Raw genomic sequence first — 22516 nt, forward strand, 5'->3', positions numbered from 1 at the left:
AATCGAAACAACTATGATGGTACGGATTTCAGCTGTCACAACTCAATTAGAAAGAAAAAAATAGTCTGGTAATGGCAGGTAACTTCATGGTTGAATTTGATTACGCTGAAACATCCTCAAAATTGGTTGGATGAATTTGACTTGGTTAGGTAGAAGAATCCAAAACAACACTAGCTGGAAGGAAATGGACTGAAAGAATCAAATCTGGATGAGATTTGAGCTAATTAGTACAGGCCCTCTTTTCTTATACTATTACTGCTCTTTTTTTTCTTTTTGTCCCCGCCTTCTAAGAGAATGAGATCCATGTCCCCTATATCACAAGTCTTTACAGATACACAGCAACAAAGGGTGTACCCGTACACAAGGCTCCCACCACTGTGAGGTCTGGGGAGGGTGATAACTCATAAATGTACGCAGCGTTACACAGCAACATTCTATTAAAAAATGCAAAAAATATACAATCAAGGAAGCCTATATGTTGTGCAGATTTCTTTTCATTTCTTTCCTTTTTTTTAAGCAACAAAGAGAATTTTATTAAAGAAACCAAAGGTAAATAGCAGCATATTATTGAGTACACTGAGCTGTTGTGCAGATTCAATTCAAAATATTCCACCAATCAAAGCTGAGCTCTTGGTTGCTGACTCCTTCAAATTATTTCATAGCAAAATCCCAGTCACCAAGAAGTGCCCACATCTGAGCATGTTCCGGAATTTGCTTCAGTTATTCCTTGGATATCTTATAGTACCTCTCATTCCACAACAACCAACAAATAGCAAAAGGAAAAATAGCCACAAAACCAACTGCACAAGGGAGGAAGCAATAACAGGCCCTCGGTAAAAATATGATTCTGAGAGGGGAAAGAGTTCCATGACTTCCATCCATACCCAGAAAGGCCCAAATAACTGATCGATAAGGATGCTTCCACTTCACATTCCAAAAACGCAAGAACAATCTCTCTTCAGCTTTATTTATAGATAGCACCCACTTGCCAACTTGAACCCTCTGCCTTTGAACCCACTGCCTTTAAACTGCTCGAGTGTTACTATTGTCTAAAGATCACACCCGAGGGGGGGGGAAACTTGAGGAGGTGCTGCACTTCTCCAAGTATAAGCCCTGTTGACAATTTTGGATTCTTCATCACATAGAAAACTGTATTAATTTAACAGAATGTGTTCTCTAGCACCATCTTTTCATCTTTTCTATATGAAGGTGAGGGATCATAATAAATGTTCTGCAGTCCTTGGAGGAGATCAGCTTATTGATCAATATCGTTATCATAATATTTCTTCTAAATTCTGGGGCCGTGGATCCTCACAAAGACCTGATCCACCAATACCACGTTTGTAGCGTATAATATACAGCAAGGGTCTCTCTTGGCCCCCTCCTGGTCAAATACTTGGGGCATCCTTCGATTCCCGCCAGGTTAACTAGCCACCATTGCACTCCTATGCTTGACCTGATCCGCAAAACGCTCCAACTTTGGAAGGGCAAACTTCTCTCTTTTGCAGGGCAACTGGAATTGATCCAATCAGTTCTTCAATCCTCCTATATTTATTGGAGTGGCATCTTTGGGCTGCCTCAAGCAACTATCAAGGCAATGGAATCTATTATGTATGCGTTCCTTTATAAAGGGGCTCAAATTTCTAAGTTCCTTCATCCAATCAGCTGGGCTTCTACTTGCCTCCCCAAGAGTGAAGGAGGTTTGGACAAGGTTTAAAGTATCGGTTACGGGTATCATATCAAAAGGATGATTTTAGGAGACATTTCATATCGGATACTATCGAAGAGACGCAAGATACGCTAGATACGTATGGAAATGGTCAAGAAACATATGGAAATGTTTACGATATATGCAAAACAGTTTTGAAGCATAAATCATAAAAGTAATATGTAAAAAAAAATATAATGTATAAAAAGGAGAACAAAGTACAACGAGACAAGTGCATTCAATAAATTATATATGAAGGATAAGGTTTCTTACATGTACTAATACCATTTTTTTGTAGGTATCGTAATGGTACCGTATCGTATCGGTACCTTACAGATAAGATATGTATTAGTTAGTATCGAAAGATACGAAAGGATACTTTAAACCTTGGGTTTGGGTCTAAGAAGGATCAAGGATGCAAACACAGCAGGTATCCTCAAGCTAATCTGGAACATTGTGACCAAGAAAGACAGCATTTGGGTCAAGTGGATATATTCGCGTCCACTTCATAGTGATTCACTTTGGACAGTCCCTACTTCCTCTGATGCCTCCTGGGTTTGGAGAGCTCTCTCATTTTGCCTCCTTACGCAGTCTTTCCTCCATAGACAGCTGCTAGTGTCCCCCACCTGTACCTAATGCTGGAATGGTTCGGAATATGTTGACCATCTCTTCTTCTCTTGCCCCTTTGCCTCTACGATTTGGAAAAGGTCTTCGGTAGATGCTTGATGCAGATAAGTCATATAATGGGCTTATTTTATGTGAAATAAGCCTTGAGTGGGGTTATGTATGCATTAGGCCTTTGATTCCATGTGTTTTCTTTGTAATGGGTCACTTTAATGGGCCTAAAATGTGGGTACAAGGCAGGCATAAGGGATTAGGCTTAATAGTAGCTTATTTTCATATTTCCCAGGTTTATTTAAGAGTCCTTTTATATTTCTAGGTAGAAGTCTAATAGCCAGTAGAGTATCTCCTAGTTTTTAGTATTTGTCTTTTTGAATTCCAAGGCAGCATTAAGTGCCTTCCATTATCAGTTTTCAAAGTCTTGTTTGTAGTTCCTATATCTTGGGAACAGCTTTCTAGGTCTTGGGGGTAGTTTTCCATGTCTAGGAATAGTTATCTATTTATGGGGAATTCCAAAGGGGTTTTGGAATTCTAAGTCTCTTAATGTTATTGTGATGTACTCAAGATTTTATTTTTATTTTTTTGGAAAAGTACTCAAGATTTCCATCTCTATATAATGCAAATCCTGGCTGCTCTCAAAAGACAACCATGAATTGAAAACAAATTATGGGCTGAAGATCGATTCTGGAAAAGGGCTCTGATCTGAATCTGGTTTGATTGGATTATGGATAGATATGATGAAGGTTGATGGTGATGATAATGGTTGAAGATGAAGATAGATATTAGATAGGTGCAACCTAGAGTCCCACTAGTTGTACAATCGTCGGAGTCCCACCGAGGTCACAATCGAAGGAGTCCCACCTTGATCCCACTTGAGTCTCACAAGCAAAAGTTCTCAAAGAGAGCAATATGTTTTCAATTTACGGTTGCCTTTTGAGAGCAGCCAAGACTTGCATTATATAGAGATGGAAATCTTGAGTACATCACAATAACAATAAGAGACTCTTAGAATTCCAAAACCCTTTTGGAATTCCCCATACATAGATAACTATTCCTAGACATGGAAAACTACCCCCAAGACCTAGAAAACTGTTCCCCAGACATAGGAACTACAAACAAGACTTTGAAAACTGGTGATGGAAGGCACTTAATGCTTCCTTGGAATTCAAAGAGACAAATACTAAAACCTAGGAGATACTCTAGTGGCTATTAGACTTCTACTTAGAAATAAAAAAAACTATAAAAGGACTCTTAAATAAGCCTAGGAAATATGAAAATAAGCTACTACTAAGCCTAATCCCGTATGCCTTCCTTGTACCCACATTTTAGGCCCATTAAAATGGCCCATTACAAAGAAAACACATGGAATCAAAGGTCCAATGCATACATAACCCCATCCAAGCAAGGTTTGAAGTATCAGTATCGGGTATCGTATCGGTCGGGCAATTTTAAGAGACATATTGTATCGTATCGTATCAGAGATACGTATCCATCGGTGCAGAAACGCATGAAAATTATCAAAATACACATGGAAATACATTTTTTTACATACAACATAATATAAACAAGCAATATATGTCACATATCATGCATATACACTAAGAATTGTGAATAATGTATAACAAGACAAGTGCGGCACTTATAAATTGTTAAAAAAGGGGAGATTTCTTACATGCAGAGTCACTCTATTGCCATGAAGAATGTCAGGGTGGATCAAACTCATGTGATCATGTCTGTAAGGGTCTTCAAAAATAAGAGCAACTAGGATGATATTGTGTAGTGACCGAATATAAGCACAATACTGACCCTTAAGGAAACCATTTTCGGTTTTGGGTGAAAATGATGGATTTGAGTTCAAATCTTTGCAAATGCATACAAAGCATGCATCTAATAGTTAGTTGAACCTATACTCCTTGAATCATAGCCAAAAAAAAAACACTAAAATGCAAGATTTGAAGCAAAAGATCAAGTTTTTTTAAAAAAACCTACCTTTCCCTTCAAGTGTTGAGTATGTCTTGTATTCCAAGGATTCGAGTGCGATGTGGATTCGACCCGACTCGACATATTTTGTGGCGCGACCCGAAGGGAGAAAAAGTTAAGATTTAGTTCGTGGCGCGGAGGGTACGATATGAAAAAAAGCATGTGTATTGAGAATAATTATCACCTCCAATTCACGGGCACCTCCAATTCCCTCTAATTCCTCTAATAGGGGGGGAGTGGACCCCACGTGAGGAATTGGAGGAGGCAGCGAATTGGAGGGGATAACGATTCGTGTATCGATATGTATCGGTACATATCGACATGTATCGATCTGGTATGTATCGATCGATACATGTCGATACGTACCGATACATTTAAAAAAATAATAAAAAATTGAACACAGTATGTATCGGCTGTATTGACACATATCGACATGTATTGGTTGATACATATCGATACAATCGATACATTGCTTTTTAAAAAAAATAGATATGTATCGGTATGTATCGTATCGACATCAACTGATACCGAGACGTATCGGCCGATACGGTACGATACCCACCGATACTTTAAACCCTGCACCAAGGCTTATTTCCAATAAAATAAGCCCATTATGTGACTTATCTGCATCACTGCTGGCCTCGAAATAGAAAAATCCTCCCCTTCTCTAGAGAGTGGCTTTGGGTGGATATGACTTTTTCAGGGAACTCTATCTATGATACTGTCGCAAAACTTGCCTTTGGTGCCGCCATTTCTTATATTTGGATGGATCACAATCTCAGAAGATGGACCTCCAACTCTCGCTCCTTTGACAAGATTTGGAAAGCCATCTATTTTGATATTAGCTCTAAACTTCATTTGCTTCCCCATTGAATGCAATTGACTCCCCAAAGAACAGGCTCATTATTGTCTCTTGAGGCTTGTCCTTAGCCTTCTCCCCCACCCCCTTTCCCCTTGAGTGTTGGGTGCAGTTTTGTCTTGTTTCTTTTCTCTTGTGGGGCTTTGGTAATGAATTATTTATTCACCCAATATATATATATACAGCTGGGGTTATAGATCAGCAAATTTCCCTTCCAACAGGAACTCATCTCCTAAAAAAGGGATTGTCACAAAAAAAAGGCCATACCCAGTACACAAGGCTCCCGCGTTTAGCAGGGTCTAGGGAGGGTCAAATGTACGCAGCCTTCTATTTCCAGAGAGGCTGTTTCCAGGACTTGAACCCGTGATCAAGTGTTCAGCAAGTGAGCACTTGACCTACGCGCCAAGCATGACCTCAGATTGTCACACCATTATCCAATTGAAAAGATCCTTGCCACAAACTCCTCATGCAACTCTGTGATGGTTTTCCAAACCAAGTACTCATGAGAATATAAGAACCCCTCACCATTTGATTTTACAACATGCAACTAAAGTAATACAATAGCCATTAATTGGCTTGATAATATGAACCAGTTTAGAGGCACAAGCCCAAGTTTGTTCTCATCAGGCTTTTCTCAAATTAAAACCCATTCTATTACTGCACTGAAATGACCTGGCAACAAGTAGGGGTGCAAGTGTGCCGGCCCTATGTCGGAGAATTGATAAGTTTTAACCAAATTGAGCATGAGCCTGCCCAGATGCCCCATTTTGGTTCAAAGTTGAGCCTAAATTCGGCTTGATTTGCACTCCTAGCAACAAGATGGTAATCAACATCTAACACAAAGAGCTAGTTCAACTCAATAACTTAGAATGTTGACTCAAAGAATATGAACTTGAAGAGGCAACAGGCAAAAACATCTGCTTCATCATAGTTTGAATCAAACTTGGGTCTTACTCTATATGCCAAAACCTGTGTATCATGTTACTATTGTTATTAACCTGAAAATATAGTCCTCATCATACTCTCAAATACCTAAATAGAGCATTTCTACTTAAATCTGTAACATACGAGCATGGATACCAGGGCCTAGAAATACACTAGTCCTTTCAAAAGCCCACATTGGACAGATAAGAAAGGGCGTACCTGTAGGTACAGCGGCCTCCAAATGTGGGTTCCTCCGCCTTATGAGCCGGATCCGTTAGGTTTCCGTGGCCCCTTGGCGACGAGGGCTTGTGGATGGCATCGCATCTCGATGTATCAACATAAGAGGTTGGGGTCGTGCTTCATAAATTAAAATAAATGGAGTCACCACCTAGGATTCGGGCCTAAGACCCAATGGGTGTAGCCCCATCCGGGGTGAGCGGAAAGGGCTACGTGATTCCATATGATCTGGTCAGAGGTTCTGGGTAAGTGGTCATGTTATGAGCATGGGAAGGTATTAGCACCCCATCTCGCCCGGTTAAACCGGTCTTTCTACTAGATGTTAGATTTAGAAGATTCTCCAGTAATAACACGTCTTATAGCAACATGCAAGGCTAGATTATGATGCATCAAACATGAGAAAGAAGGAATAAAAAAAATCATTTACTATGTCCACCAAAGAAAATTACTTTAATGGTCCACATTGTGTCCAAAATAAAGGGAAAAGTAAAGATGTATACCTGCAAACAAAATTAATCAAAGTAAAGAAAATGCAAAAGATACGAAATATGAGGTGTCACCACGGCTCAGGTGGAGACGGACGATCGGCTTGCCTCTCTCGTCGGAAAAAGTAATAGCTATATGAGATGGGTTTCATTACTCAGACTTCGGACAAAATAACGGTCATAAATAGGATTTTCATTACTCGGACTCGAACAGAGTAACGGCTATGAATGAGACCTTCGTTATCTGTATGTGGACAGAATAACGGCTATAATGAAAGCTTCTTCGTTAACTGTATGCGGACAGAATAACAATTGTAATGAAGGCTAGAAAACAAGGTTGGTAAGATCACTCCTCAAGCGGGATAATCGATGAATCTACCCCTGGCTAAGGATGATCGAAACTAGCAAAAGGAGGACTAAAAGGGATGTAGGAAGGCTCAAAAGGAGCAAAAATGGGAGAAAAATGGGGGTGGAACACATCCAAGGGTCTTTCTAGCTTGAAAAATGAGGGTGGGGGTCACCCTGAAAACCAAAAAAAGCCCAAAATTCAAGGGCTAAGAGGATGCCAGAACCGCGGTGCCGCAGATGACGTCACTTGGCTGACGAAGGCTTACAACACCCTACTTGGCCATCTGTGGCGCTTCAGTTCTGGCATCCCCTAAGCCATCAAATTTTGGGCTTTTCGGGTTTTCAGGGGTTTTCAAGGGGTTTTTCTGGTTTTTCCCTCCCTTATGACTCTTCATAAAATTTTCTGTCGGGGGCAAGACCGCCGTGGTCAGGTAAGGTGAACAGTACTTCCTTCAGCATTTGGTAAAAGAGTTTTATAAATCATTTTTAGGGATACGAGGGTGATATGGCTTGGGTGCAGGGGCAAGAGTCCTTAAGAGAGATATCGATATCTGTCTATGTCCTGTTGTCATCATCACCGGGGGGTGACAAAATTTAGTGTCTACAGTACCCAGTGCACAAGGCTCCCGCTTCTACAGGGAAGTCTGAGGAGGGGCACATGTAGCAGCCTTACCCCTGCTTCGCAGAGAGGCAGTTTCCTGCATGGACAAATGACAACATCAATTCATTTTTGTCATTCGATGGCTGACACAATCAATTGGTGCATTTGGAACTATAGATGCAATTACCAGCCACATATTAGGCACATACTAACAAAAAACATTATTGGGGTTATGACACATACACGCCAAGGAGAAGAGAGATAATAGGGGAAAGAAGATAAGAAGGAAATAAAAAGAGATAATTAAATAAGATAAAATAGGATAACTTGTGGCTTTATAGACGAAGTCTGGCGTCTGGCGTCTTGGTGTAATTTGGAGGCCACAAATCCTCTTTCTCCATAGAAAAATTATAGGAACCCAAACAATCAAGTCTATCCTGTCCCTTTCATATTATGCCTATTTTATAGGCTTACAAGTAGTTATCACACCTCCTATAACTTCTCCCCTCCCACGTACATCACTTCACATTTACAACATAACTCTTCAATTAATATAACCACACATAATAACCACAAAATAAATAACTACTCTAAATAATTATCCACCTCATATATGCACGTAACAGGTTATTATCAAGCATGGGACTCACAATATATAGCCAAGTCAGTACAATTCATTTTCTTTTCTTCTTTTTCAATAGGTCAAGGAAAAAACAGAATTCCTAAATGTAAACAAACTGTTTATAAACCATTAGTAGCCGATTTTACTTGGACATTAGTGAATGAAGAATTTTTTTAATGGTTAGTCATACTACAACTTTATTTGAAGAATTGAATCTCAATGTTAGTTGGCACAGTTAGTGGTCAATATAGTTAAGTAGAAATATTGGATAGAGTTAAGTTTGTCATATTATAATTTAAAACAAAGGCAGAGGTATTCTTTCTCTGAGGATAAGTGATTTCTTGTTCATGGGTACAAATGAGGGTTAACTTTGTATAAACCTTCATTGTGCCTTTATCTGATAAGGTAATACAATTCCTCATATCTTGCGTGCTGAAGTCCCAGGTGAATTAGAAGAGTAGGTGCACTGACTAACATAAGATTGTTCAAGAGGCCAACTCTTGTCTGTCATTTAACAGTATTATGGCTGGATAAGGTCTTTTGATACATGCATTGTTTAATAAAATCTCATTGTGTGTGAAGCAACTGATTAAAAGGGAGTTCCCAAATATTGGAAGGAATTGGTGTTGGCCCATCAGATATTCAGATAAAAAATCCTTGATTTGTTAACGAGGGTTCTGAAGAGAGCAATGTATAGTGAAAAAGACATTTGAGGTTTCTGCAGTTGCTCCACTGAATGAAAAGCCTCTTGCAGAGTTCCAGATACAGTTTTGTGGAAGTAGAACCAATTGCAAGGAAGATTTATTCTGAATTAAATACAGTGGGAGTTATGGAAGTTCAGAGCCAGTCCCTGCAAAGAATGTGCTTTTCAAAGACCCGTGATGAAGAAAATTGCTTTGTGTTTCATTTCTCCACAAACTGTTGCAAAAATAGAAGAGAAGTTGCAGGAAACAATGTCTTTTGATGACTTTCATATCCAGAGAAACAAAAGAGTCAAATTCTAAGCTGAGGGAATCAGGGCAGGAGCTTGGATGCCCCATGAATGATATCTCCAGACCCATTTGGTGCAGTCCACAACAACAATTCATGTACAGTGTTTGATAGCTGCTCCAAAGAAATGGGTATGAGAGGACTAAAATGTGCAATAATTCTCCCCACATTGGGGCTCACATGGAAATCCAAAGAACATGGAGAGTCACTATGTTGTGGCAGTTGCAACAAAGCATGGGACCCACAGAATATTACTTAGTTGCAGACATGTTACACAATTTGTTTTAACAGAGCCCTCAGACAATTTTACCTAGTTATTGATTTTATTTGCGAATTATTGAATTAAGGAAGCCTCTCTTAACTTTAGGAAACTTTAATTTAGCCATACAAGAAACTTGTTTGGAATATGAAATCACGGAACAGCATGGTTTGTGATCTTTTTGTTGCTGATCACTAGAAGAAATTGTTGAGAAAAGCTGTAAATGTGATCAACCACCTCCTCTATCAGTGGGTTGGCATGGAATTTTAACTGTTCTTTGCATAGTTTTCAAGGCGGCAAAGCGACCCAAGGCGCTGGAGGGGTGTCTAAGCGCTTAGGCAACAAGGAGCCCGCCTAGGCGTTGCCTAAGCGACCAAGGCGCCCCCAAGTGTTATTTTTTTTTATTTCCCCCTTTTCTAACATTATTTAGTATGCTATAATATATACCTTATATCATCAAAAATAAACATTAAGCCTCCTCAAGTCATCAAAAATCAACATTAAGCCACATTAAGTCACATCAAGTCATCAAAAATCAATATTAAGCCACATCAAGTCATCAAAAATCAACATAGAACTAGAAGACAACAGAACTGAAGCAAGCTATTGGAAGTTTGAAACAATCAAATACACATTTGGTTTATACTGTTCTTAGAAATACGATCTTATCTTTAAGTAATTAAATTGTTCTCGATTTAGAGAAATGTTCTTGTTCTCTAAGAAGTTTGACTAGTCGGATGAGTTTATTTTTAAATGAGACTTTTAGTATTAGGTAGAGCACAAAACCAGCTTTCCTACAAATCCAAAATTGCTTAAATCGGATTTATATTGAAGAATTTATGTCCCGGTCAAACCTTATTTGGTATACGCGAATGCTGTCAAAATCGCTCTAAATGAAAATATTTTTTTAGATATCAAAACAAATGAATACTTTACCGCACTTTTGGTTTTTAGCAATGTTTATCATATTAAGATTTATAGAATTTTTAGATTTGAGAAAAACCCCAACATTAGAAAGTTGAAAATTTTACCTATCGTTAAAAATCTAATTTTTGTTCTTGAACTGGGGGGTTGACTTTTTATCCTTTTGGAATTTGATTTTTGAACTATTTTTATTGGATTCAAATAGGGGGATATTTGCTTATTATGAATAATATCTTAAGTAAATGAAATGAAATTTGGCATCAATAAGGGCAATACCGGGTTCAATGTCAAAAAAACTAGTCAAGACGCCTTGCAATAAGGTGGAGGTCGCCTAGGCCCCAGCAAAACCGCCTGGACGCCTAAGCGGCGCCTTGGCGACGCCTTGACAACTATGGTTCTTTCCCCTCAAAAGATAGCAGGAAACTCTTAAACGAGGAGATACACGTACCTTCAAAATATTGACAAGATGTTTCTTAATGTTATCTTGCAAACGATCAGGGCGATGAAGCCTAGAAGAATCAAGTCCACATATTGCTAGCTTCTCTGGTCGCTCCAAACACTAGAATGCTAAGGAACTCATGAGCTGATAGAAGTTTTATAAGCATAGTCATTAATAAGGACAAAGAAAAGAAAAGAATAAGCAATATTACTTGCCTGAGAATTAAAGCCATGGCAAGTAAACAATATTCTAGTACTGCCCAATCCCTGTAGAGAAAAACAAGCTGTAAACCATATTGTTTTTTTCACATTTCCATTATAAGAAAATTTTGTATGAATATTAAAATTTCTGTTTCCAGTTATCAGTTGCCATATATGCATCTGGGTGCATAGATCCATGTATCTTTATCTACAAACTGTCAACCCCTCTCCTAATGCTTTGGTCATTTCTCTTCCCAACGCCAACCAACCCTCTAGTTCCCTAGCAAGTCGTTTTCCCTCTGATCCTTCTGCCACCATGGGAACTCTCCAGGGATCCTCGTCTAATCGAGCTTCTGTTACTCCATCACTCTCCTCTCGGCTGTAGGGACCTTCTTGAAGCACGAGATGACTCCAGGTTTGGCCCTCTCCCCCCCCCCCTCCTTTTACCTCTCCCGAAGTCAAACCCCTTGATTCAACCATCCCGTTCAACTCTGACCCCTGACTTATCCCATCACTAAAACACTCTTGCGAGGCCCATCCTCTGACCCATTTTTAAGCCCAAGCCATCCTTTGACCGCCTCTCCTTCTGAACCCTCCTTTCATGTTGGGCCCCCTTTTAGGCCTGACTCAATCACCCAACTGCCTCAAGTCTCTCCGCTAGCCCATCCTGGGCTGGACCCCCTGCTGAGTGTCTTCCCAATAGACCCAATGGACCCCCTTTGCCATGTTGGGTTCAATCCCACCCTCCCTCCTCATCCGACAACCTTCACAGTGACCTCTGCAGCAAGCCCCTCCTCTCATTGCTCTGACCCTCTTAGCTATTGGAGATCCCCCCCCCCATGCCTTGCATGCTTACCACAAATGCCACCGCAACAGCCCTTCGTTGTCCCGGCATGTTTCATGTACTCCCATCTCTGGGGGCCTATGTTGTACCACCCTCCTTGTTAGGGATTCATCTGGAATACCCATGGGCTCAATGCTCCATCCAAACATGCTAAGATCCGCTCTCGCATTAGGTTACTTCATTTCTCCTTTTGTTGCCTTATTATAACCAGAGTCCAAATCCAATGCCCACACATCACCTCCTCCATTGCCCCTGATTGGTCTCTCTTCTCTAACTATTCCCACGGTCCCACCACCCCAATGGTCGCCTTTGGTTCCTTTGGGATCCCTCTAAGATTCATGTTTTGCTGCAGACTTCTTCCCCCCACCCCCCATTCTTGCACCTCAGTATTTTTGACAGCCAAGGGAACTTCAACTTCCTCTTACTGCCACTTATGCCTCTAGTAGTCCCACTGAGAGGCTTTCTCTTTGGGAAGTTCTCCATTCTAATGTCTTACCAGTTGGCTCGTCCCCTTGGGGGTTGGGTGGGGATTTCAATGTTGTCCACTATGGCCATGAAAAGCAAGGAGGTGATATTATTGTCATTCCTCAAGTTAATGCCTTGAGGACATAGGCATCAATGACTTGAGATGGTCAGGTTTTGTCCTCACTTGGCATAACAGATGAAGTAGGGATTCTAGAATTGCTTGCAAGCTGGACCGGGTCCTTGTTAATGCAGCCTGGCTCTCCTCCTTCCCCTCTTCCCATGCTACCTTTGACTCCCTTGGCACCTCATATCATAGCCCCATCATCCTTTTTGTTCAACCCCCCATCTCCTTTGGCCCTAAACCATTCAATTTGTTTGACATGTGGACCTCCCACCCTAATTTCCTCCCTCTAGTCAAAGAAGCCTGGGATAAGCCCGTCCATGCTCATTCCCCCCCCCCCCCCCAACTCATTGCTTTTGCTAGAAAGCTTCAAAATGTCTCTTAAAAGTTGGAATTCTACTACTTTTGGGAACATCTCCTTGGTTTTAGAAGGTAGAGATAAGCTTTCCTCCATCTAGTTGCGGCTCCAATCTGATATTCACAACTCCTCCTTGGCAGGTGAAGAAAAAGCAGTGTCTTGGAGCTCCTCTCCCTAGCTACTCAAGAAGAGAGCTTTCTCAAGCAAAAATCCAGGGTTGAATTGTTAGAACTTGAAGACTCCAACTCCGCCTACTTCCACAGGTCGATGAAAACCAGAATTAATGTCAACTCCATTTCCAAGCTTTTGGCTAGAGATGGTTCCCTCCTTGTCAGAGTTGACGACATTAAGACCGAGGTTGTTACCTATTTTAAAGAGATTTTTGGGCCTCCTGTTTATTGCCTCCCCTGAAGTGATCCCTGAGGGTCTCTTAAACAAATTCATCCCCTCTAACCTATGCTCTTCCCTCCAGCCCATCACTACGGAAGAAGAGATCCTATTGGTTGTCCTCTCTCACAAGGCTAACAAAGCCCTCGGTCCTGATGGCTTCAGTATGGGTTTCTTCTCATCTTCTTAGGAGTTTATTAAAGATGACCTTCTTAAAGCTAGCAAGAGTTTTTTCTTCATTCCGAGCTATAGATCAAATGGACTAATCATACCTTCCTTTGCCTCATCCCTAAAAAAGAGGTTGCCTCTGCCATGCCGGACTTCAGACTACTCTCCCTTTATAACCTCTTTTACAAGCTCATTGCCAAAGTCCTTGCCAATAGGCTCAAGTTGGCAGTGAACTCCTCAGTTAGTGATAACCAGTCGACATCCATTGCAGGAAGAAGCATCTCTGATAACATCATTCTTTGTAACGAGCTTGTTAGAAGTTTTGACAGAAAGAATCACTCCCCTAATACCCTCTTAAAGATTGATATCCATAAGGCTTTTGACTCTTTGCGATGGGATTACATTTCGCAGGTCATGCTCAAGATGGCCTTTCCTCTAGTCTTTGTCAATTGGGTCTTCCACTACATCTTCTCTCCATCATTCTCGGTTCTGGTAATTGGTAGTCCGGCTGGTTACTTCTCCCCCTCGATAGGGCATCCGTCAGGACTGCCCCTCATCTTTATCCCTTGAGGTCCTCTCTAGAGGTATCCAAATCAGTACGGATCAGCAGCTTATCTCCCCCATCCCTAAGTGCAAGGCTCTCAACCTCAACCACCTGGCCTTCGCTAATGACCTCATGATCTTCTCCAAAGCCTCCATTGAATCGATTAAAGCCATTATGTTTTGCTCGCATCACTTTAAAGGGTCATCTGACCTTCAGATCAATCCTTTGAAATATCTCTTATTCATAACAGAGGTCTCTGAGGATGTCAAAGGTAACCTTGCTGAGAAAACTGGTTTCCCTATCGATCGCCTCCTAGTCAAATACTTGGGGTCGCCTTTGATTCCAGGCAAATTGCCATATTACTATTGTACTCGCATGCTTGATATAATGCACAAGAGACTTCAAATTTGGAAGGGCAAGCTCCTATCTTACACCAGCCGTCTAAAGTTGATCAGATCCATACTCCAGTTCTGCTACATCTTTTGGTCTGGTACTTATGGGCTACCTCAATCCCCCTGGAATCCCTTATGTGTGTCTTCCTTTAGAAAAGAGCTGAATCCACCAAATTTCTCCATCTGCCTTCCCAAGGAAGAAGGTGGCCTTGGTTTGAGGAGAATAAAACAGGTCAATGTTGCTGGTATTCTCAAATTAATCTTAAAAGTCACTTCTCATCACAAGAGTATTTAGGTTAACTGGATTTACTCGGGGCTTCTCCGCTATGACTCTATTTGCACAGTTCCTATCTCTCCTGACGCTTCCTGGGTGTGGAGGAAGATCCTGAAGCTTCGGCCCCTTACCCTCCAGACTACCTCCCTCATCGGGGACAGTTCCACCACCCACTTTTGGCTTGATTATTGGCACCCCTTAGGTGTCCTCTATCCCTTGGTTAGTTCAAGAGCCATCTGCAGTGCGGGACTTTGTAAGCAATCTTTTGTTGTAGGTATCATTTGCCAAGATAACCGGAGCCCCTTAGTTCTGCCTGCCCCCTGTTAACGGCTAGTTGGAATTCCTTGCCTTCTGTTCACAGAGGACCTTCAGATAGGGGCGACATTGTGGTCTGGTTTGATTCCTCTAATGGCCTCTTTAGCTCCAAGTCAACCTAGGATCTCATCAGAGTTCGTGGTTCCCTGTCCCCTTGGTGCAAGTTGGTTTGGTTCAAGTTCCATATACCCCAGCATAGCTTCACTATTTGGCATGCTCTATCGAACTACCTCTCAACGTAGTCCTTTTCTATTCATCATCACATTCTGGTCTTGCCGACTTGTTGCCTCTGTTTGAATGCCCCAGAGGATGTGGAGCACCTTTTCTTTGCCTGCACCTTCTCCTCCTATTTATGGAAAGGTCTTCTATCCAAATTTTGGCCCTGAGTCGGCGGATCCTCCATTTCCAAAGAGTGGATTGGTGGTCTGTCAGTCTGTGATGTAGCGGGTAAGCTTGCTTTTGGAGTGGCCATCAATCACATTTGGATGGAGCGCAACCTCAAAAAATGGTCTTTCCGGTCTAGGACCTTCTAGCTTATATGGGACTCTATAGCTTTTGACATTAGAAGCAAACTTTCTTCTTTTTCTAAGAGAGGTGTTGACACCCCAAGGAACAGGCATAGTGTTGTATCCTGGGGCCTTCCTTCCTTCCTCCCTTCTGCAGCCCTCTCCGTAGGGATTGGCAGTTTTTTTATTTTCTTTTCTTCTGTAATTTTTTCTTCTCCCGTTTTGGCGCCCCCTGTTCCCGCTTCTTTTGGTAATGATATTTATTCATCCAAATTTGACTCCCTGAGTCCTTTTCAAGTCAAGCATTATAACAATTCAACGCATGCTCTATTATAGACCTAGCTGACCTTTTTTTTTTCTTTTTTTTTTTTCTTTTGTTTTGTGTCCCAAACTTACCTGGGACCCGGGCCAATCCCTAGAATTTTATTAAAAATCAATGAAATAATAAAAGAATACACGGGGGGGACATGCCGCCTTACCCCATCCCAAGACACGGGTCACTCATGGTCCCTCAAGAACTTATTCAAACCCAACTGGAGGCAAAAGCCCCTAACATTAATTTCTAAGAACAGGCAGCCCCGCCTTGTCCTCCCTAATAACACCTGAAAAGCAACCTGAGGCATACCGCTGTGTTGGAAAACAGTAGAGGCCCTAGAGTCACAGGCATAATTGGCTAACCAATCAGCCGCCCTGTTGCTCTCCCGAAAAGCAAAGGACACACTGGCCTGTGTAGAGGATATCAAATCCAAAATTTCCTGGAACCGGTACCACCCTTTCCAGAGATTACACCTCTTGTGGTTTACCATTCTGACAGTAGAAGCTGAATCCGAGTTAACCACCACATCAAGGAACCCAGTTCCTGGCACAAAAGCAACCCATCTCTCAAGGCACGAAGCTCAGCAACTGAGTTGGTGCAGACCTCATAGAAATTAGCAAAGGCAGCCAAAGCCACACCCGCCTGGTCTCTAATGATCCCTCCTCCTCCACCATAGCCTGGATTACCTCTACTGGCCCCGTCCACATTCAGTTTAACCGAGTAAAACGGTGGGCACCAATAAACAGGGATAGGGCATTTCAGCTTAGGGGTTGGAGGTATAATGCCGAAACACTGCAGGATAAGACTATCCCTCATGGACCCTTGCCGACCTACCCTTGAGGGGAGATTGACTTCTTTCACCCATGCCTTAATTGTCGCAATTATTGAACTCACGGTACGCCTACCTTCCCCATGCCTTCTATTGTTCCTCTCCTTCCAAAGCTCCCAAACCACCAAAGATGGAAGAATGCCAGAGATAAAAGCGCTGAAGCTGCTCCCACTAGCTGAATTCTGCCAGAGCAAGATTCGACTTCTGACATCCTGTGTGACAGAAGGCATGTCAAAAAGCCGAGTGAAGTATCCCCACACTTTAGAAGCTGTGCCACCAGCTACGAGACAGTGGTCTAGAAATAAACTTAATGCAGCATAAGATTTTAGCAGATAAACCATCATATCTGATGGCATCAGAGATGGCGAAAGATAAAAGAATGAAGTCATACCTGATTAACAAAAATATCCCAAAAAAGTGGCCCAATAATAGCAGTTTGCCAGTTGTGTACATGCAGAACATCAGGCTGCTTTCCAGATTTCACAATATAGTCCAAGGAAGCCCGAGAAAAATAGGCAAATCTGCAAGGATCTGAGTAAGATATCATTAAAAAATAATATTTATTGAAATATCTAGTCAATACCAACTTAATAACAAGCACCATATATTAATGAAGTATGCGTGACCATTGATGAGCACATTTATGTGTGAAATCTTAGGGCATAAAACATACATTTTACCACATTGGCCAGAGTTATTTTGGTGCTTTCTTGTGCTTTTCAGGTTTTAGGTGAATTCTTGTGAAAATGGAGCAAAAGATGTTAAGAATAGCCGGAAGTGCCTAGGAGTCTAGAAAATCAAGTTTAGATTGAGCACTGAAACAATCACGCCAATCAATCAAATTTGAATGTGATTACAACGGAACCCTTAGCATAATTTTGAGGTGTTAATAGTATGGATGCGTAGCCCATCGAGTCAGCTTTGCAACGGTTGAAACGACACTTGATTCCAAGTTTAAACGAAGAAGTTACGGCCATTTCCGTGGACAGAGGTTTATTTATAATTATTGGCAGTCGACCGGGGACAAAGTAAAGCGGAAGTTCGGATTCCAGGGGCTTTAGTGCAATTCACAAAAGTTATCTTTTCTGTTAGCCTAAAGATTCCATTTGGAAGGCCCTGGAGCAGTCCAACTTCAACTTGAGATATCTTGGGCTCCCGAACTTCAAATTGGACGAAATTTAGGTCTATTTTGGGTGATTTTTCGTAAGGAATACAATAGTGAGGCCCATATAAGCATCCCATGCTCCACGTTTTTTGAAGGACAGATTTGACATTTCATTAATTGTGAGTGGAATCCTAGTCATCACCCTTGCTCTCTCTCTCCTCCAACTTTTCAAGGGCACTTTTGGAATTCTACTTGGGATAGATTTCTTTTGAAAGATATTCTCTCATCTATGGAAGGTTGAAAAGTCAAAAATGCCTTGATCTCATTGCTTGGAGAAGACACCTACAAAGAAAAGGAAGCACAAGTTAGAATTAGAAAGTTACTTTTTAATAAATAGAAAGTTTATGTATCTAGGATTCTTTTCTCTCCCTCTTTCTATTTTTTTTCTTTTTTCTTGGGATTCAAGGCATTGTAAAGGAGGAAGGAGAAGAGAATATTCTCTTTTCTTAGGGAATATTTCTCCTACCACTTTCCCTCTTCTCTCTTCTCTCTTCCCCCTATAAATACCCCTTACCCTTTGGGTTGTAACAAGTTAGCTTTTAGTTCAGTTTTTAGTTAGTTTCTGGTTCAATTTTAATTCAGTTTTTAGTGTAGTTTTTAGTTCAATTAATTAGTGAAATTTCTTCTTCTCTTCTAGTTTTTGGCTTTCTAAGTTCTAGTTTGATTTCATGCTTTCAATTTCATGGTTGTGATGCTTTTGATTCATGCTTTAATTTTATGTCTTCAATATGGTTATAATAATTCTAGTTTAGTTTCAAGCTTTCTAGTCTAAGTTTCTAAGTTGATCACAGGATTTGGAGATTTAGAAGAGGAAGCAATTTCAGTCCGGTTCAAGCACATCCAGATTTTCATTCTCTAAACCCTTAATCTCATTCTCCCTCTCCTCTATCTCTCTCTATCTTCTTCTTCTTCTCCCTCTATTTCTTTTATTTTTTTTTTATATGGTTGTGGCTTGTGGATGCACTTTTATTCCCTTATTTCTTTTTATGTGGTTATTATGTGTGACTGCATTTTTATTCCTTTCAATTTGCGTTAGTTTGATAGGTTAGATGCTAATGTGTTAGGACGCCAATTTAATCCCTTAATTTTGTTAGATGCTTCTGAGTTAGGTTGCATTAATTTTCATTAATATAATTTAACACTTTAATTTTGTTCACTTTGCATTACTTTTAAGTTAGTTAAATAGAGTGGCGTATATCTCCTCGTGTTCGACCCGTAGCTACAATTGACCCGTACGCTTGCGGTATTATTTTAACTCAAACAACCATGGTTCAAAATTTGGCGATACATCGCCGAAATTTCGGTAAATTTCGGTAATTTCGACACTATCGAGACAAGATGGGCTTCCAAAATGAAAAAAGTTCAAATTTCGTAGAAATTTCGATAAATTTCGGTATATTTCGATAAATTTCGTAGAAATACTGTGTATTGAGTACCATATTTCGGTAAATTTTGTAGAAATACTTTGTGTATTGAGTATTGAACTATTTACTATTATGGAGTTTATGAGTTATGACTTATGAACTTATGCACTTATGACTTTGAGTTTAAACTTTAAAGTTTAAACTAAAGGCTACATTTGACTTTATTTTTGTTTCATTACTTTATTTAAATTTTTTATTATATCTTTTAGTACTTAAACAATGTGTATTTAACTATTTATACATCAGGCTCGGCGACCGTATACTGTCAATCAAGGGTGCATACCCAAAACACCACTTTGAGTTCATTTTTTTGCAATATGAAGGTTTAAATGTGTTTATTTAGCTTAAATAAGGGTGTACATGAAGTATGAGGCCTTAATATGGCCAAAAACTCACCGAGATGGATTGCCAAAATATGGTAGAAAAAATACCATATTTCGGATATTTCGGTATATTTCGGCCATCTCGACAAGCCTGAGATACCGATATATCGCGAGATCTTAAACTATGTGCGTGACAGAACTTATACATATTAATACTGAAGTAAATTTCCATAATAAATGAATAACAAGTGAATTCCCACTATAAACAGCGAAACCTGAGTATAATTAAGTCATAGCAAGGGAGTCAAATAAAACAAGAAAATAGCCAAACATTCCATGGAATTAAAATCTATAAAGTTTAAAAGAATGACTAGCAAAACTCCTAAAACTTGCCACAATCTTATAAATTAAATGTCTAACCGATCTTTTACTTTCTTATACAAATCCAATACCCCATAATAATAATCAACCTCAAAGTAGACAAAACCTTATCCATAAGGACAATTGTCCTTGATCACAACCAATTATAATTGCAAAATGATTCAAAACACAGGGGTGAAATCAAGTGTCATCAGCATCAATTATAACCTGATTTGTGCAAGGGCCTAACTCTTGTTTGAACGAAAATAACTGAATTTACTTTAAAGGGGTACATTATGGACATTAAAGACTCAAGTTACTTTGTTAACTGAAATGTGAAACCTTCACTATTTTCATGAGATTATGCTAGTCTACTACAAAAAATTAGAGTTTAGAGCATAGTTTTCACGACATCTAGGCGATCCTAGGCGTTGGAGGGAAAAAATCGTGGCGACGGCGACGCCTTGATAACTATGATTTAGTCAACTCAAAACTGAGAAAGGCGCCTGGGAGATATAGCATGCCAGGATCTTGTACACCTAAGAGGCTATGAGGAAAGCCTTCTGAGGGGGGTGCATAAGCATGGTCCAAGATCTCACCAAGTTCCTTTTGTCTCAGTTTTGTGGCCCACAGAGTCCAGATGCCTTGCGATACATAAAACATACAAGATCTCGACTGAACCGAAATCTCGCTATCTCGCCGAGATTTCGGTCCATATTTCGAACTCGGTTCATTTCGGTCGAACCAGGCCCAATGACTTAAGTATATATACCATATTTCGACCCAAAACTTGACATATCTAGTTGGACTCGACAGAACTCGCCTCTCTGGTTTGAAAAACCCCTCCAAACTTATGTTAATTCGACAACAGCAACAACAAAATCATTTTGATGATCCGGCCCAGCACTCGTTTCAGTGCTAGCTACTAGTATTCTAGGACTCTAGGATGGATGGGCATAAGCCATATGGTAAGTCATCTACTTGCAGTTGTTTAATCTAGCTCTCTTTCTAAGTTTCTAACAATTATTAACAAACCATGTATGATTATGAATATGATGCCTAATGCTTTAAATGGTTTATGGTTTGATGTTTTTTAATTCCTAATGCTTAATTAAGTTGTTTTACACCTGTACTTTACTTATACGTGTTCTACTAGTACTAAATATTGTGTGGAATAGCCTAGGGTAGAGCTCACCTACGCCGTGGACTACCAACCTAGGGTCCAAAGTCAAAGTACCATTTTGGGTTTGAGTTTGTAAAAAACTAATGTTTCCATTGTGTTAAGAAGGCCTAAAATAGGGTGGATGTCAAGATTCAGGACCTATCTTGGCCATATGGCCACCGAGTCTTGATGGGAAAAAATACACCAACTCACCAAGATCTCGACAGAACCCAGTTTCGTGGCTGGGCGAAACCATGGGCAAAACCATGCCCTAAAACCTTGTGCATAAGGAGAAAGGCAGCCAAAAAAAAGACCTGGCAACAGAAGGATCCACACAAGATCCAGTTCCAGATCTTTCTGAACCCCAAAGCCCTATTTCTGTGTCATAAGCAAAACTAATTTTTGGGTATAACCCCAGCTAAGCTACACAAATTTTCAAAACTGAACCAAAGGTAACCAAAAGAAGCTTTCAACACTCTAAAACAGACCAAGGCCTCCTTCAGTGAATGTTGGCCATTGCAATTGGCTAGCGTTTAAGTTGGCTGCATGACAATTGCTTGCAGAACTTGCTGGCTAGCCTTATCTCAGTCAGAGCAAGGTCATCACATGGATAATTCCTTTGCCAAAAGGTGCCCAGGATGATGTGCTTCAAAGTTGTTCTGGACCTTAATGGTATTTTGAATTTGGAATCCCCACTCAGTCTGATTCTAGGCACTTCTTGATGCACCATCAAATTCAATATGTCTCATCGGGAAACCTAGATTCATCCAATTTTAATAGATCTATGGAATGCCTTAGCTCATGATAGGGGCTCTTATTTCTCGAAAGTAAATAAGTAAGATGACAAAAAATGCAGCTAAAATTTACCAAGAAATAGACCCAATATCAATGTAATAGCAATCTCCAACGTTCGGGATGTTTGTGCAACATCATTTGGCATTGAACAATCTCATATATTGTGCAAAGTGAAATTTGATCACTCCAGTTTCCAACTAAATCATTCAACTTGTGGTTATTTATGTGCAAGAAATGGCCAACACCTAATAAACCATTTTAGTATGCAATGAACGGAGGGGCCAAGATCCCTGCTGGAATGTGTGTGTAATCCATGGAATTGCTCCTTACTGATGCTTGTCTTTCTTTATTTACTTTTTTATGGTGTTAATGATTTGTTTTCATTTATGGTTTTGTTCTCCAGCAGTCCGCTTGGTTTTTTTTTTTTTTTTTTTTTTTTTTGGGGGGGGTGGCGGTGGGGTGGAGGGTGAGGTGACGAAGGTAGATCAAAACGAGTTGTGTTGTTTCTGCCATCTGGTTGATCGGGAGCAGGGTATGGTGTGGTCTGTCTTTCTGCTTATTTGAATGTTTC

At 40.4% G+C, this 22516-nt stretch overlaps 1 protein-coding gene across 3 annotated transcripts in view; it reads right to left on the bottom strand.

Annotated features, from left to right (window-relative positions):
• LOC122659738 (probable starch synthase 4, chloroplastic/amyloplastic) overlaps positions 1 to 22516 on the bottom strand; it is a 63210-nt gene that overhangs the window by 19980 nt on the left and 20714 nt on the right. For all 3 annotated transcript variants that reach the window (XR_006332536.1, XM_043854851.1, XM_043854852.1), the window contains exons 10-12: positions 17108 to 17237; positions 11213 to 11263; positions 11007 to 11117 (exon numbers count right to left, since the gene is read on the bottom strand). Coding sequence is in view for 2 of the 3 variants with exons in the window: in XM_043854851.1 (XP_043710786.1) it covers positions 11007 to 11117; positions 11213 to 11263; positions 17108 to 17237 (292 nt within the window). In the remaining variant the exon portion in view is untranslated. The remainder of the gene's footprint in view (positions 1 to 11006; positions 11118 to 11212; positions 11264 to 17107; positions 17238 to 22516) is intronic.

The sequence above is a fragment of the Telopea speciosissima genome, chromosome 4 (assembly GCF_018873765.1).
Source record: "Telopea speciosissima isolate NSW1024214 ecotype Mountain lineage chromosome 4, Tspe_v1, whole genome shotgun sequence".
NCBI lineage: Eukaryota > Viridiplantae > Streptophyta > Magnoliopsida > Proteales > Proteaceae > Telopea > Telopea speciosissima.